This window comes from Phalacrocorax carbo, chromosome 7 (genome assembly GCF_963921805.1).
Source record: "Phalacrocorax carbo chromosome 7, bPhaCar2.1, whole genome shotgun sequence".
Taxonomy (NCBI): domain Eukaryota; kingdom Metazoa; phylum Chordata; class Aves; order Suliformes; family Phalacrocoracidae; genus Phalacrocorax; species Phalacrocorax carbo.
The window spans coordinates 28,191,022-28,208,655 of record NC_087519.1 but is presented as its reverse complement, the minus strand read 5'-3'; the positions used below and the strand labels follow the sequence as shown (position 1 = coordinate 28,208,655).

The 17,634-nt window shown below is 41.1% G+C and overlaps 2 protein-coding genes across 4 annotated transcripts in view; one reads left to right on the top strand and one right to left on the bottom strand.

Annotated features, from left to right (window-relative positions):
• LIMS2 (LIM zinc finger domain containing 2) overlaps nucleotides 1-5,016 on the top strand; it is a 43,434-nt gene extending 38,418 nt beyond the window's left edge. For 2 of the 3 annotated variants that reach the window (XM_064457253.1, XM_064457255.1), the window contains exons 9-10: nucleotides 169-244; nucleotides 1,031-5,016. In XM_064457253.1, coding sequence (XP_064313323.1) covers nucleotides 169-244; nucleotides 1,031-1,178 — 224 coding nt within the window. In that variant the 3' untranslated portion in view covers nucleotides 1,179-5,016. The remainder of the gene's footprint in view (nucleotides 1-168; nucleotides 245-1,030) is intronic. The other variant, XM_064457254.1, reaches the window with a different exon arrangement.
• Nucleotides 5,017-5,273: 257 nt separating this feature from the next.
• Nucleotides 5,274-17,634, bottom strand: part of MYO7B (myosin VIIB) — a 59,342-nt gene continuing 46,981 nt past the window's right edge. Inside the window, exons 40-49 of the mRNA XM_064457257.1 lie at nucleotides 16,252-16,407; nucleotides 13,428-13,533; nucleotides 13,180-13,293; nucleotides 12,189-12,276; nucleotides 10,975-11,081; nucleotides 10,329-10,514; nucleotides 9,360-9,476; nucleotides 8,574-8,657; nucleotides 7,752-7,871; nucleotides 5,274-7,104 (exon numbers count right to left, since the gene is read on the bottom strand). Of these exons, the coding sequence (XP_064313327.1) occupies nucleotides 7,021-7,104; nucleotides 7,752-7,871; nucleotides 8,574-8,657; nucleotides 9,360-9,476; nucleotides 10,329-10,514; nucleotides 10,975-11,081; nucleotides 12,189-12,276; nucleotides 13,180-13,293; nucleotides 13,428-13,533; nucleotides 16,252-16,407 (1,162 nt within the window). The 3' untranslated portion in view covers nucleotides 5,274-7,020. The remainder of the gene's footprint in view (nucleotides 7,105-7,751; nucleotides 7,872-8,573; nucleotides 8,658-9,359; nucleotides 9,477-10,328; nucleotides 10,515-10,974; nucleotides 11,082-12,188; nucleotides 12,277-13,179; nucleotides 13,294-13,427; nucleotides 13,534-16,251; nucleotides 16,408-17,634) is intronic.

Below are 17,634 nucleotides of genomic sequence, written 5' to 3'. Positions count from 1 at the left end.
TTGTTCTGGGTTGCTGTACTTGTTTTATTTGTTAGTGCAGCTGTTGCAGTCCCACAGTTGCAAGGCACCAGTGTTTCTTTTCACATCTGGCCTCATTTGAATTTGGATACAAATCCAAATTCAAATAATCCAGCAGTTTCCTCTTATTTTGTGCTTTTGCCTTTGCAGTGGTATCAGCTCTTAACAAGGCCTGGTGTGTGAATTGCTTCTCCTGCTCCACCTGCAACATCAAGCTTACACTGAAGTAAGTCAGTGTTTATATTTTGGACCATGTGTGACATTTGCCCCGAAGGCTTGGGGCAACTTTGAGCCACTGCGTCTCTGAGGGGCAATATACCTTTTCTCTGTTGGAGCAGATGCTTATGGTTCCACTGATTTCAGAACTAAAAGGGAGCTGGGACTCAGCATCCTCTCTATTTTCTTTCATTAATCTATTATGTGAGAAGGTTGGGTAAGGGGAGAACTCCATTCAGCAGTAGAGGGAAGGCTCTAAACTTCGAGTAACTGCCTGTCCTGAAATACCTGCAGCCTCCATGTCACCTTAGTCTGGATGCTCTCCTCAATGACAGTGTTTGCAATTGCGTAGATCTCTTTAAAAGAAAATATTATGCTAGTTACCTCAAATATGTAGAAGAGGTACAGAAAACAAAGCAATCCTACGTTTTTCCTTTCTCAGGCTCAAACCCTTACTTATCCTACTCTGCTGGGTTGGCCCCAGAGGGCCTTTGAAGTGACATTTCCATTCTATGATAATAAGATTATTATTCTGGACTGTTACATACAAATATATAGCAAAATCTTGGTCCTTATTTAACTAGCAATACTAAAGACCCTAGTTCCCTGATAACTCAGTTTCTCTACTTACATGACCAGACAAGGAAGTGTGTTGTTTTATACATGCAGTACAACACAAACAACTGCATTTTTGTAGATGCACAGAGACTTGATTTAGTGAAGCATGTAGTTTGCAAATACCATTTTAGTAGTTTGCAAATACCATTTTAATAGCTGGCTGTTCTTTGTGTTAAAGGAATAAGTTTGTGGAGTTTGACATGAAGCCTGTATGCAAGAAGTGCTATGAGAAATTCCCTCTGGAGCTGAAAAAACGTCTGAAGAAGTTGTCAGAGCTGGCATCCAAGAAAGCACATCCCAAAGCTCTGGATTTAAATTCTGCTTGAACAGGTCTGTCAGTCTACTGGCTGCACTCATACAGTCAAGCTGCTGCACACAGCAGCTGTTGATTACAGAGGCAGTTACTAAGAACAAGTGAAACCAAAGATAAGTTGTACCTTCCCCTGCTTCTGGTAATGTAGCTTGCATCTTTACTGTCCCTTTTCTCAAGCAGTTGTCTAATAACACTGGCAGAAAGAGGAATTCTGCTTAAGCAATTTACAGGCTGGTTATTAATTGCTAATAACAACTTCCTCTGCCCTTGTTGAATTGTACACAGTCTTTCCTCAACTGAACTGTAGTTCTCTCTCAATTCCTTTGCAGTCTAAGGGATTTGGAAACGGTGTTTGAGTGGAGAGGTGGAAGAAATATGTGATTTGCTCTTTTTCAGTTAAACATTTCTCCTCTTATCCTGGGTGAAGATATTTTTAATTTTTGTTATATATAGGCAAATATTCTGAAAGATGTACTCTTTGCTACATGCAAAATGTCCTTGTCTTTTTCCAGATTCGTACTGAGCATATATGGATGCTGTACAGTTGTCCTGGTTTGCAGGTTTACTGGGAAAGCCCAGGAACCAATAGTTACAGCATCTGCACTGCCTGCTTGTCTGGCTTAGATCCAATGTTAAGACAGCTGAAGAAGTTTGCTTTGCTGCTTCCCAGTTCAGTACTAAGATTTCAGTTGTCAAGGCCATGTCAGTCTCTTCAGAATAGTTGGGTTCTCCTTAAGGAAGAGGTGACTATGGGTTAACGAAAGACTTTGTTAGAAACCGACCCTGAAATTTTCTCAGTTTGTTCTCTACTACTACATCAGTACTAGAGCTTCTAGTGGTCAACAGAAAGCATGTCCGATCCACTGGCGTAGCTGACATTTCTTGAGGCAATGTGGCTGAAGCCTTGGTTATTCTTTTGTATAATTCAATCAAATTGATAATATGGTACCAATATAAGCACTTTAGTTTCCCTATCCTTCTCACTTTATTTGAAAGATGAGTAAACACTTCTTGGTCATGCTCCAGAAAGTCCAATTACATAATATTTAGTTTGTAGAAAATGTGGTCTTATGTAGAAAAAAAACCAGGAAGTATTTTTCTTAAAATTTTCACCCAAATAAGTTTCCCATCATGTTTCTTCTTAAGACCTGAGTTTACTTAAAGAGAGGACCTCGGACATTAATCTGTATATCTTAAGCATGTAGTTCTGCTCTATAGCTTTGCCTACCATTGGTGAAGTTTCACTGGTCCTAATGTCTCTGCTAGTACAGCCCAAGGTGCTGAGAAATTTACTGGGTTTCAACATTCTTGTTATATCTTCAGGGGTGAGCCGTCAGCATTGCTGTTCCTGAGTCCACCTGTGTGTGTTATAATCATGGTGAGCTTCTGACACCTCTGGAGGTGTCCCTCATAGTTTCTTGTGCTGAACTGAGCTGAGCAACCTGAAAATCCATTTCCCTAAATAGTTGAAGACTGTGTCTGCCCTTTTGTGAGGTGGACAGGATGAAACACGCTGGAGGATGGCTGTCCCTTGCATGATCTAAATCTTCCATAAAGTGGCTAGTTCAGTAGGTCAAGTGAACACAGCAGTTGGGCCTAGGCACCACCCTGCAGCCCCAGATGAATTAGCTAGCAAGAAGTTAAAGCTTCCTCACTTCTTCTATGTGTGAGCTGCAACTGGATTGGGGAAATAATCTACCTTAAAATTGTCCTCACTGCCATCTAAACAAGCTAAAGCATTGATAGCTTTTATCATGCTTGCTGTAGCTACTACCCATGAGACTGCACCAGTGATATCACAGCAGTGGTGGAAAATCCTGGTTTACTGTGTGCAGATAAGAATCCCACAGGCAAGACCATCTCTTACTTACTGGCTTTGCTAATTCAATTCCCTTCAGCTGCTTTGCTTTTTGTTGCTGTAAGTTACCATAAACTTTTAACTGGGGTACACTGCATCCGCTATAACACTGATGAGGGAAGGGATAGGCCTAATTTTAACAGTAGAACTCTTCCATCTTCTTCTGACCAATATGCACTGTAGGTTACAGTAATCGTAGCTGCTTTTGTCACTGCTTTAAAACACGTGGCTAGTCACTGTTGTCTCACCAGCCTTTAAATGGCCTTTTAGTTAAGGGCACAAAGAGCAGCATGTCTTTTGGTGTAGTAGTATGTGGCCACTGCAAAGACTGGTCTTGTAAGCCTGTTCTTTGGCATTTTTTTTCACAGCATAAATCAAGGACTACTGATCCATGTGCAGTTCAGTATGTTAGGCAGATTCTTCTCAGCATAAAGCATTCAGGTCTGTTCCTATAATCTTAGCCACAGCTAATGCTAAATCTGAGCATCTGTGTATCTTCAGCCTTCTGAGAAGATGGTGGAGGAACACACAGCCACATAGCTACTGGTAAATATGGAAAGACTATGTAACTAGCAGGGAGTATTCTTTCAGTGGCCACTTTCAAGTTCAGCAATGGAAAATGCATGTATTTAGAGGTGAATGGAATTAACTTTTGTACTGCAAGTAGAAACTTAGTGTGTGCTCTTGAATTTCTAACATGAGACAACACAGTAGACCTAGTAAACTTCAGTGTTCAAAGGACAGTTGATACCATTCTTTTTGATAACCTGTTCAGTTCTCTAGGATTTGTCTTATGTCCTTATCTTCAGAGTATTTCCCAAAATTATGGAGGGGGGGGGAAATCATTATAATCCCTTATCTCTGTATTAGCAGCGGGTCATGTTCTTTTAGTATCTCTTAAATTATTAATTTTTTACAATTATTTTTCTTTTACTCCTGCTGCCCGTAGTCTGCGATGTGCAGAGTTACAGTAGTGAATATTACTGACGTACCTTCTGTGGGTAAGTGGAACAGTGGAATTGAAGAAGTAGGAGAAATAACTATTAATAGTTTAAATAAATGCATCTTCCTATAGTCCTTTAAGTCCACTTTTTAAAAACTAAGTAGAATATAATGCAGACTTAATGACTTCTTAGTGTGTTGATGGTGGATAGGTTGGGGGTTTTTTGGGTTGTTTGGTTTCGTTTGGGGGTTTTTTTGTGTTTGTTTTTTTTTTTTTTTAAATAAAGTCAAGATCTCACTCAGAATTAAGCTGCATGCATTTTTCCATTGCTGTAAATAGACAAGCTGGCCAAATTCATCCTAGGTATCACACCACTGGAGAATATAGATTTTTATCGAGGTTGAACTTGGCTCAGAAGTCTACACTTACCAAAAGCTGTTGTCTCATTATATATATTTATAGTTTACATTCATATTTATACATACTGAATTAAAATCACTAATATTCACTGAGTACACTTGAAAATGGTTTTGCTTTCAGAAACCACAGTATATGAAGCTTTTTTTATACTCAAAGGGTATGCTAATCACTTGTAATCTTTCTTTGTGGCAACCTAATCTGCCCTCAGAGGTTTGGATCCTGATCTTTATTTTACAGCAATCTGTGCAATGTAGGCAAATATTGTTCAATCTTCTGTACAGGGAGTTTCTAGATGTTGCATGTTTTGTATTAGATTATGTGACTGACACCTTTTTAATAAGTGGTTGAATGGTGAAGGTATAGATTGCAGGCAAATGTAATAAGTGCAGCTGTACTAGTCTGTAAAGCACTATTAAGTGCTGAGGATGGTATAGACTGAGTAAAACAACTAGCAGCTACTTGCCTTGGTTCAGGCCTTGATGAGCAGTGTGGATTCTGTAGCATGCGGAGCTCTCATTTTATTACACAGTGCTTGTTCTTTCTAACCAAAACATGTGATTGTGGATTGAAATGTTACATTACTGTACCTTTTTATGTTCCTGTAATAAAGTTAACTAATACATTTTTAAATCTTCACAGAAAAAATAAATGTTAAAAAGTTGCATATTGTACAGGAAAAAAAAACATTTGCAATGCTGAGCCAGAGAGAATTACGCACTCTGAGGTACTCTGGGGTTTATCCAAATCTGATACACTGTCGTGATGAATTCACATTTTGGATCTATGCTGCTTCTATGGTGATGTGTTGGTTGATGAGGATGTGCAGAAAGGTGTATCATCCTTTTAGAGGCTGTGCTGTACAAATTGTGTTGTGTATGTGACAAGTAGATGGGATGCTGTGATCACTTACAGGCTTTAGTGGATGTTCGGTATGTTTAGGCTACATGGATCTAGAGCAAATATTCAATTTTCTCGTTAAAAAGGCATTGTGGTTGATTTTCTGCAGTGTTTATTTAAAAACCAGGAGCAATATAGTTTGGCTGTAAGATTTCTTTTTGTACAGGTGAAGTATTGAATGATTCTCACTTATAGCCAGTTAGATCAGACATAGGATGACAAAACAACTCAAGGGCATTAGTCTCAAACGTTTCCATTGCCAGCAATGGACATTACAGCAGGAATATCTAATTGCATGCAAAAGGATCAACTATTCTGACAAGTGTGGCACTCAGATGCACAAAGAGAGCGGGGCTCTTCCCTGCCACCCATGTACAAAACTCCCATTAGCGTTCAACTTTCACAAACGCACATCTGAGGGAACAAGAGAACCATTGTGCATAGATTGGCAAATATGAGAGATCTAGCAGAGCTGCTTTTCCAGCACTGCCAGATCATGTCTCAAGGAACTTGGTGTAAATGCTTTAAGACATGTCCATGTTTCACTGTGAGCAAGGGAGGGCATGTCATTGAGGAAGGAGTACTTGTTCTCTGATGGGGTGAGCATCTAGGTTTACTACTACCACAGTGCATATATGCCTCACACACTCTGAGCACACTCTGGTTCCTATAGGACCAAAGTTGTGTGCTTACAAAGGTCTAAGAGATGAACAAGCGCTGAATCAAATTTTACCACTCGAAGTGCCTGCTAAATAGGAAATAGAAAAGAGTGGGAGAAATTGAAGCTATTATTCTTGTCTCATGAATGAATGTCTGCATAATTCCAAGCTGAGAACATTTTTATAGAGCAGAAAAGTCTCTTTTCAACAGATGTCTGTTAGACTCAGTTCTTCGATTCTGATTTGCACTGAATAGCACATCTATAACTTGAAATAGGAGCAGCTGAGTAAAAGTTATGGACCCAAATCCAGACTCATTTCAGAGTTTGTCTATGCTTACTAGAAACCGCATAGCAGAAAGCAGCTGTTAGTTTCCAAGTGCATTATGAAGTGTGGAAGAAAGAAATCTATTTAATTTAACCAAGGCAATGGTAAACCAGTGGACAGCCTGCTAATGTAGCAGCACACAGGAATGACAGTTATATTCCAACAGTAAATGGCTGTCATAGTCTACTGTAATTTGCAGCATGTAACCTAGTAACAGAAGGATGAAAGCTAGCATCTTGCCTTTCAAGGTGTCCACTTATACTACTACTAAAGGGCATTTCTCTAGTCTTAGAATTCCCAATAGGAGGAAAAAAATAACATTACCTTTGTTTGCAAAGACTCAAGGAGGTTATGCATTTGGTAAGAGCATATACAACAAGGGGACATTTTATTTCAAAAAGGAGAACAACTGTTAATGTGTGTCTTCAAGAATGGAGGAGATCTACAGGATTGGAAGAGGCTCTCATGTTAGGGTTCCTCTGCCCCCATATTACATTAAAATCCAGCTAAACTTTTAAATCCAAAATCTGAATTGAATTCTTATGCTACCTCTAAGACAGACAAGTGTTACAGATGTTTGAAAGCACTTGCTCACTTGAGCTTCTCTTGTGGTAATATCTCAGCAACACAGTTCATTCAGTGTATGATCAGAAGATTGATCAAGATTAATATTTTTAAATGGCATTTCTTCTGGGAGATGAAATTACAGGTAGTTTGGCACAGATGTAGGTCATGGGATCTATTTCTGCTCTCAGGCTGGGAGGTTCTTTTGCTTGTTCACAGCATTCATTAGCAGGTGTACGTAGGATGTTAACAGGTCATCCATTTTGTAACCCTGTCAGAAAAGAAAAATGTCTTGTGTGTCAAAGAGCTCCAGAAGCAAAAAACCCTATAATTTCCTCCCTGTTTTATCTTCTTCTTAGGTTCTTCCCTGCATGGACATCTCCTTTTCCAACAGCTATCACTGTTTTGATAATTATTCATCTATTCCTCCCTCTGCTCTTCCATTCTGTGGGAAAAGTTAGTCATTAAATGTTTTATGTTATCTTTACAAATTTACCTTTAAATATCAATACAATGATGCTTGTCTGAGTCTGTGGACAATCTGAAATTAATTCTTAAAAACACTGTACCACTCATTGAAAAGTGTAAAAATCTTAAAAGGATGGCGTTACTGCATAGATGGATGCATGACAAAACAAAAAGGCTCTTATGTAGTTCTGTGGGTAAGTGCAGTCTTAATGTCTCAGAGATATAATTTGGATGTATAGGAAGAATTAGGGAAATTATGTCTTTGCATCTGATGGCATTGTACAGCACTGAACCAGTTCTAAACTGCAATTTCGTTGACATAGCAGTGAATGCTTTTTGTATCTGTGCTAGTTTTAATGTCTGTTTTGGCACCATTGTTTTGTAGCAATTCTAGATGTAAAGAAAAAAATTAGGAGTTTCTTGTGTGTAAGTTGACAAAATTCTTCTTACCAGAGATGTCTCACATAAGATCCGGCTTCCTCGTACCAGGTTCCCTATTGTCATGTGAAAGTATGTGCTCCCACTGCTCCAGTTGGAGATTTTATTGAAGGGGTAGACTGTTAAAATATCCTGTAAGGGGAAACAAATTGAACTATAGCACATTTCTCAAATGAAAAGGAGCTGTTATGTAAGAAAATCTGTAGACCTAGAGCATTCTCTTTCTTTCCCACCTCATTTATAAACACAGCGGATCAAGGAAGGTCTTGTATCCAGACTAGTGGTATATTGTATCTTCACCAAGCAGGTGAGTCTTAATCACTCTAATGAGACTTCCTTTCTTTGCCTTAGCACATTGCCATTATATTTACAATAATCTAAAACTTGCTAGATATTTGTTTTCTTACTAAAAGCAAATAGTCATACTCATAAATGCTTTTGCCTGGGAACTGGGTAAGACCAGACTGTTTGGGTTAGAGAGCTGGTAAGCACTGTCATTCTCCCTGATCTTCTAGACAGATTGGGTTTCCTGCAAAGCACTTTTCTGAAGCAGGTTCCCTAGTGCACTGTCCATCCATCTGCCTGATCTTATCACTTTGCCCAGGTCCATCATTATTACCACTTCTTTTTTAAAGAGATGCTCTACACTATTTCCTTTCCAGTGTAGAAACTGCAAAGTGATTTAAGGCAATAACATTTTCTTTGGTTTCACACAGAAAACGAATACAGGGACTCTATCCTCTCCTGCCATTCAGGGAGAAGGTCCTGTTACTGCCTCTAAGTTAGCATGGTCAATTAAATCCCTTAGACAGACTCTTGAGAAGCAACTGTTACCTTTGTCTTCTGATGTATCAGTGATACTCCTTGCTTGTTGATTGCAATCAGCACAATCTCCGGGAAATTTGGCTCTGAGGTTTGCTATAAATGAGTAACAGAGCAAGATAAGCAGAAAATGAAGAAATTATCTGTATCAGGTGCATACTGACCTTTAACAGTGTCCAATGCTGCTTATTCTCTTTACCAGATAAACACTGAAACATCAAGCTCTTCAATATTATGTAACTATTGCTAAGGATGACTTTTTCTGCCATGTATTGATGACTTGAGCAGCTGCTACATAAAATCAGAATCAGGTCCAAACCTGGCTACCTAATAATAGGCTGGTTGCGAACCAGTTAAGAGCCATGGGATGAGAATTTTAAGGTAGCGGGTGGGAAATGATTCCTGGAGGTATTCACTGCAGAATGAGAGGATTGGTACAGTTGTGTTCTGAGGGAAGGGTCCCCAGAGATGCAAGATTTGGCAGCATTTTGTAGTAGAGAAAAATGACAGGACAGTTAAGTATCTAACTAGAAGACCCCCATCTACTGCATAGCTGTAACATTAAGTATTACAACTGGAACAACAACACAGCCAGTAAATAACTGACGTGGTAATTCAGAAGGGATAAAAAAACCTCATCTCCCTACTTCCAAGGAACTCAGTTTTCCTCAGTAGATGATGGGAGGCTAGCTTTGTAATGGATTCTCAATTACACAGATAGGGAATTATAGTCAGACAGTCCCTATCCCCCAGTGCCAGTCTACTACCAAAGCCATTCGTCCAGGCCTTTAAACCTACCTTCACCTCAAAGAAGGCTGATCCAAATGTTGGCCACCGGTATATGATTTTCAAGAAGGCAATCTTGGCCTCATCCACAGTTTTTCCTTCATGTTTGCTATATGCTGCAGTAATGCTCTGTTTAGGAAAAAGGATACAAAGCCTATTCAGTTGGAGGCAGGTGGCTTTCCAATGTCCCGCATTAGCACTGAAGACAGCATCAGACAATCACCAAGATCAGTCTTGTGCCCACAGCAAAAGACGACCATGAAAATGAAAATAGCCTACCATGCCATGGGGCAAGAAGGAGCCAGAATCTCCCCAGTGTTCCTTACTAATGAGTTGGCTGAAGGAAGTCCAGGAGCCCAAGGGAATGGATTTCAGGGCAGAGGGCAATATGGGATGAAACAAAATTCAGAAAGCCAGTATTCCACACCACAGGCATGTATCACATTTTCTGCTAGAACATGTACAGTGAATTTTCCCTCTGTATTTGAAATATTGCCCTGAGTCTTCCTCAGTGAACTAAATGGTAAGTACCTGCTGAAACGTGCTTGCCTTTTAGTGGAGAAAAGAGCCTTTTGCTGAGTAGCATGCACATGGTGCAGGGTGACTCATTTACTGGCCAAACTATGAAAAATTTAGGATGCATCTTAATTTTCTGTTTCTCTACAAGATCCTCAAATCCCCAGTCCCATCACTGACTTTCCTATCTCTTAACTCTTCTTCTGGGCACTGAAAGCAGATTAAGATCTCCAAGAAATATGCACATCTCAAATCAATCATCCAGGTCTGCAGATATCTTTTAGAGGTTTGGTAGAGAGGATGCAAAATCCAGATTGTAAGAGGCAAAACAACATTCAGGCAAAACAGCATTCTTCCATGGTGCTTTCAAAGACTGTCAGATCAAAAAAGTAGTGTGTCTCAATTCTGTCTTCTTTCATAAAGCTCCATGGAAGTAGCATGATTAATAAAAGCTGATGTTCTTACCTTCTTCCACTCCTCTGGTGAGATTGCTCGGAGCAGATTGTCTGGCACCAGCTCCTTCAAGATTTTGGGGATGGTTGCCAGCTGTGTGCGGTCATTGTTGCAGCGCACTTTATAAATCAGCCCTGCCAGCTGGACAGCTTCATCCTTTGAACACTTGTGGTAGCCTCTGAGGTACTTCGGCAACTCCTGGAAGAGACCAGCTCTGAATCCACACAGAATGGGCTGAAGCGAACACTGACGCACACTAAATCTGTGAGGTCAGCGTGTGAGTGTTGCCAAACATCTCAAGCATCTCAAGAACTTCTGACTCCTTCTGGAGGTTCTCTGGATGATCTTTAAAGGTCCTTTCCAACCCAAACCATTCTGTGATTCTCCATACAATTATGGGGTAAGACAAGCATCTCCAGGGAACAATTAGATTAGGGAGCTGTGCTCCTAACATAAGCAGTATAGCTAAGGTGTGAACACTGTGAGAAATAAGTCTGCTCCTGAGGCTGAGCTATGCCCTCCAGAGGCATTCGTCTGGAGGATCTATAATGCAGGCCCTGGAGAGGGAGACAGTAATACTCCAGCAGGCTTACTTTCTCAGGAGTATTTCTTGGATTGCATTGCCTGCCATTATATTCTGCTTTAGGGAGCTGGTTACCTGGTGATAATGAAAAATGCAATCAGCTTTCAGGTCCTTCCCGGGAGTTACATTCAGCCACAGCTTTCTCATGAAATACACCTCATACGCCACAGATACAGTAGCTCCTAAGGAAACATCATCTTGTTAGTATTCTCTGTATCACTGTAGAGTTCTGCAGGTTTTAAATTGCTTGTGAGTTTCTTCAGAAATGTAATTCTGGTTTTAATAGTAACAGACAAATTTTCTAACAAAAAAGTATAAAAGGCCATTTTAGATGACCAAGAACATGATTAGTTGTCAGTTCCTACAATGATCTAAGGTGCAGGCTCTTCAGAGATGGAGAAAGACATTAAGGATGCCAGCAATAGGAGTGTTTGTTATTTCTTGGTGCTCATGACAGCTGCCTGCTGATGTGCAGAACACCTGAATTCTGTTATACTTATGCAGGTATATTCCCTGATGGCTGTGTTTACAGAAATGAATTGTGATTTAGGGCACCCACATGTTTATGCTGTGATTTTTCAGAGCTCCTAGCAGCTGCATCAGCTGTGGGGAGAAGAGGGAAGTTAGAAGGCCTTAGATACATAGATCGTGCTTCAGGAAGCTGAACCTCAGCTGTCCTGAAATAAGCAGAGGTCAGGATAAATGAGTATGAAATTTGAGAGGAGTTTGAGTTTGATGTAGATTTCAAAATGTATGTTATACATGGAGGTGAAATGCTAAGCATTGCTGTCATTAGTGTTACGTTGTTTTATTCTAACAAGTGTTCCCCTGGTAATACAACTTGTGCTTGGTATCACCAGGTAATAATCTAAACAATAATTTTCTAACAACCCAAGAAACAGGAGTGACACTGTGTAAAGAATCTATTTACATGTGTTGGCTGATACCCAGTCTGGCAATGCATGAGCCTTGGACTGTAAAGAGGATTAACCCATCTAACTTGTGTGCATCCAGCTGTGTGTTTTGGATGCAACAAGGGGAAAAAAAATCTTTGGTACCAATTTAAAATTTATGGGGAAATCCTCCCCCAAAGATGTTCTGGTGTTTGATAGCTAGTGCTTGGCTGCATTGGGTCAATGGATCTTATTGCTGGTGCAGGCAGTAGCTGTGTATGTACAATGATATAATAAGGCTATGCTACACACTTCCCAAGATGGAATAAATTTGCAGTTTCCCCAGTTCAGCACAGCATCTCATGCAGCTTCTTGTTATGCTGGCATTCTCCTTACCATCTTTCCCTGGTTTGTTCCTCCTGTTCCAGTCTGTCACCTGCCTTAGTGAGTCAAAGAAGTAGTCTGCTGCATTCTGACTGATCACCTGGAAGAGGCCAAGCAACGAAGCAGGGAAAGGAGGGATTAGCAGATCATACAAAATACTGCCTGTGCCAACATACCCAAGTATCAGGCTGAATTTTCTTTCCCTGTCTACAGTGAGAGAACACAATTATAGCAGGAAAGACAGAGGCAAGGGGAAAGGAGAGAAATAGGAGGAGGAGGGCTCAAATGATTTACATTTCATATGGGGATTTTTATTGCATCTTCGGTTGATTTTTTTCTTTCCAACCTGCTTATTGAAGTCAAGTTGAAGATGCCTACCTTATTCTAAGCCACCTCCTCTTTGTAAAATACTGGCATATACCAGATTCCTCTTTTCAGGAATGCAGCACATCAGAAACTCCTTGTGCTTGGACTCAGTGCTGCTTTTTCCTTGATCACAGTACTAGAGAGAAGGGACCTCTCAGCAAAGTAACCATCCCAACCTTCAGCTCAGGCAAGACAAGCTTCTAAGAAATTAGAGAGCAATCAACTGGTGCTGGTCAGCCACTGCTCTCCCTAATACTATAATATTGGGTACTGTACACATGCAGCACATCTCCTAGGCAAAACCTGAGTGAAAAAGGGCCGAATACAGCAGTATCCAACATGCAATTTACAATCATCCCAACAGCTGCAAGAAAGCCCATGTCTTCTCTGTTTTTAGTACCACCTGTGTACCAGTAGACTGATAGAAACAGTGCACGTCCATCCAGCCCCTTCAAGAGACTCAAAATAATTGTCGGGTGCTAAAAGTTTGAGTCTAGGTTGTATCCCCTCAGTAAGACAGAAGCAGTAACGGCCTGCCCTGTTGCTTGGCTTCATGTCTGGTTGTTTAGGTGGTCTGGTAAATAAGTAAGAGAGGAGGGAGGAGTCTGGTTACCCTGCTGTAGTCAAGAAGCGTTACCTTGTCTGCAATCTTCACAAAGAGGCTGAAACCTTCCCAGGAGCTCAGCTGCAATTTGGAAGCAATGTTCTGACACAGAGTCCGGATTTTGGTGTTTGTTCCCACTTCAAATGTCTGTGAGATAACAAGACTATTGTTACACAAGGAGAAGAAGAAATGAGAACACTGAATGTCTTGAAATGTGCTCCTGCAAGAATACGTCATGACTGGGAAAACAGTCAAGGCTGGGAAACCCAGTAAGTTCTCACCTGTTCTGTTTCATTGGGGAAGTAAATCTTGTGTGAGATCTTAGTGTTGTTCTGTAAGATGGCCTCAACCTCCACAGGATGAGGTGCCCACTTCCTGGAGCCACTCCTGGAAAATGCCACCACCATCATAAGAGAGATCGGTACTGTATGTTTAATAGTTGAAGATTTGAATAACAGTGTTCCATCTGAAAACAGACTCCATCCAAAATGCTAGTACTGTGACATGGGGCGAGCTCTAATGGACCTTCACCCCAATGCCAATTAACAACATTATCATGTATTAACAGCAAGAAACTGAGGGGCTTATTAGCATGATTATTAAAAGTCTGTTCTGCTCTGCAAGGAGGTTGCCTTCCCAGCCAGTACCATCACCCCTTCTATGTAATCAGCGACATTTTTCCTTACTGTTACAGTGACCACAAGGAGAAACACATTTTATTTAATTCTTGCATCAGCAAAAAGATACACATTCAGATACAAAATGAGTTACAGCTCAGGAGGCAAGTACCAGAAAAGTTTGGAGGGCTGCTAGAAGCATTATATGTATTTTTTAATATATATATATATGTATGTATAAGAGCTGGCATGTAATCACTGAGTCAAGAGGCGCTTAAGCTGTACAATCCCAGTTCTTTGAAATTATACCTCAGAGCAGAGCTGCCTTGTAAAGCAAAGGAACTGTCCCTGAAGTCTGAGTCATGCAAAAATCTTGATACAGTTAAAGTGAGGACAAATCTAGCACATTACCCCTGGGGCTGGTATTTTTCTGCCATCAGTGGCACAGAGCAGGCTGTTTGGAGATTTTGTACACCATAGCTTATGGGCCAAATTTTCAGGAAGAGAGCTTAGTCTGGCATCCAGCTTTAGTTATGTGGATTTGAAAACTAATTTTTTTCCTTTAAATAAAGTAGAAGTTCAATTTGGAGAAGGAAAACCTGACTGTAAACCATACTGAACATCATATGCTCTGGTACTGTACAGGCACTGCAAGGAGTGTGGCCCTGCCCTACTCAGTCATCTATTTCTGGACTTGCAGCAGAGGCAGACCATAGGAGACCAGAAGTGCAGCAGCTTGGCTGGAGGCACAGAACCATCTCTCCTTGCAGCCTTAGCTAGGGATTCATTGCCAAGGCAAGATCTGCTTAACACCCATCAGGGTGCTCGCTGGTTCCCTGGCCAGGAGTCTGGGGATGAAGCTGTAAAGCTGTTTATGGAGGAAAGGGTGTACCCAAGGGCTCTGTTGGCTTCCACTCCACATATTGTAGATCACTCCTTTGAGCTGCCTGCTCTCCCCTTTCCAAAGAGAGTGGGTTACTTACAGGGAGAAGTTGGACTAGATGATTGTTATAGATTCCTTCCGACTGAAATATTCTATTCTTTCTATTCTGTTCTATTAAGAGCAGGTGCGGGTTTAATCTTAGGAAAAGAAATGCTCTTAGAAAACAAAATTCATCTTTGTTCCTCTTCCCATCCCCCAGGCTCCAGATCTGTGGCAGCTTAGCAGATAGAATTCTCCCAAACAGCCCATTCTGCTTTCCCCTCCCTGTTTCCCCACACTAAAGAAGCTCTATACAGCTCAACAGGGTATAGAGCATGAATAGTACATGGTATAGGGAGGCAGGAAATTTTCAGTCTTCTCCACAGAAAAAAACAATGAATAGCATTCCTTGCCCTATATTTTTCAGGCACTTCAAAGGCAAGTTCAATGTGCAGTGACATTTCCCCAGCAGTGTCAAAACCCATCTGCTGCAAGGGGGACACTGTGTTAGCGTTCCCCTTGAGCCTGGCCAACAGGGCCCAGCCTAAGAGAAGGGGGAGGATGGAGGAACTGGAGGGAGAAATCATTAGGCAGCTTCTTTACTAAAGAGGTCTGTGGCAGGCAGGTGGTAACTCACAGCAGCATCAAAAGGGAGAAGGCTGGAGTTAACCTTGATGCCAAAGCACTGTGTTCTCAGAGTATCAAGCTGGGTAATTCCAGTGTCTGGCAGAATCTAGGGAAACCTTCCTCCCTACAGTTCACTTGATCCTTCCTGAAAACCAGGTAGCCCTTTCACTATCTCCGGCCATGTTAAGTTCATTAAGTCATTCAGAAGCCTGGGAAGCACTGTGGGCTCGAGGCCCTATTTCTTCAACACTCACCAGGACGGGGTAATGCCTATAAGGACTGAGAAGTACCCTGGTGTGAGCAGTCTTGTAAGTCTCAGGGCTTTGCTCATCTGGATTTCTTCAAAGAATAGGAAATGACTGGGTTGATCCTGTCTTCCTAGCACAGATCTGCTTTGCTTCACCATCAGAAAACCAACAGAGACATATTAGCACTCTGCAGATGTCAGTGACTTCAGTGGTGGCACCACACTATGAGTGAAACCTAGTATTTTTAGCTGCACATGTGCAGCTCTGTGCTACTGAGATTCAACAAACTCAAGACTAATCCTCAGGCCCATGTGAGGGTCATAAGGATATGCTGCCTCACCAAAGGAAAGCAAGGACAGGATCTCATCAATGACAATGCAGGATTTCATTTCAAGCTGCATGCCCTTTAGGATGTTTGAAATACCCAGCTCTGGGAGTCAAGTGATTATGTGTGATGCTGAACTTTTTAAAATGTTACTAACTCTGTGAAAGAAAAAAGTGAAACTGTGACACAGACCTCTCTTACTGGTTCCAAGTCCATAAGATAATTAAAAATAATGACCACTCCAAAAAAAAAAGATGTAAAGAAAGAAAGGAAACAGAGAGTCTCAATATTTTATCCCATGTGCTTTTTGGCACCTGTTTAATGATTTTTTAAAACTGTGAGCTGGCTATATGCCAGACTGTTTACCTCATCACTGTCTGAATTCTCCGACTGCACTCCATGGCCAGTGTCTCTTTCTGACGTGTCTCTATAAACTTCTGGGCATGTTTCAGCAGTGACTTGCTGGGTGGGAACAGGCCAGTACAGAGCCAAAGGAGCTGCCAGCCCTTGGTCACACTGTACCTGTGAACACAAAGCAAACGGTTCTGCTATAGCCACATATAGTTCTTTGTTCGATCACACAGCAGCTACAGGCAAGAGAAACACACTCCCATCATGGTATGCTGTGCTATTCAGCAGAGAGCTGCAAATCAACAGAGCCTTCACACAGGATGTGGCAGCCATTTTCTATGCAATGACCACAGCCCATACAAGAAGACAATACTAAATCCTGGCTGATAAATATTCATGACACTTGCAAATCTCATGAATAAACATAAGCTCCACTTTAACAGTCATCTTGGCACCAGTGACCCTAGTGCCATCCTCTTAGAAAGCCACTGACAATTTGCTGTTCAAGCTCACATGTATTTGGATTGTGCTTTATCAGCTGTTTGTATTCACCTGCCCTCTGTGCTAGCCAGTGTTGCTCAGAACACAAGCATTTTGCTGGTAATTAACCTTCCCTTACGCATGCTCTTGCTCTGAAAAATGAGCAGGTAGATGGCATTGTGTAATGAAGTAGTTACAATTCTTCAAAACTCCAGATCAAGTTTGTACAATTTTCAGGCAGAAAGCCAGATCCTCCGGTCTCTGGACCTGTGAAATCTGCCAGTTGAAGATCTTCTGGCATCCCACCCTCACCAGTAAGAAAGGCTCTGCAGCAAGGAGGTGGTCAGTCATTCTACCTTCAAAGTAGGAGCAGAACACATTTCAGCTGTTTCCCAGGGGTTGTTCTGAAATGCTAAATGGTTTGAAGTGGTTTTGATTGGGAAAGCCAGCAGGTTTACCTTTGAATGGGCACCAGGCTGCTGAATAAAGACATGCTGGCTTCTTTATTTCCCTTTACTTTTCTAATTTTGCAGATGAAGACACACTATTTTAATCCCATTTATACTCTATTGATCAGTGGTGTTTGTGTCTGTGTGGGAGTGTGACATGGTCCGCAGGGCAGTAGCCTGGGAAGGATGAAAGATTTGTTGCTCTGGCTGTTCTAATGAAAATATAAGGAAATAGCCACCTTTCGAGCATAGTTTTTTCTACATCAGCGATCCCCCTCAAAACAGTGAATGACTCACAGGACTAAATTGGTAGAGTACATCAGGCATGGCACTGGTATCATGGTTACAGACTATGTATTAAATAGCCTATAAGATTTACTGCAGGCAAGGAACTTCTACCATGTGTGTAACTATTAAATGGTAAAGTTCCACTAAATTTAATATCTGTGGAACAGTAAGAAAGAAAATA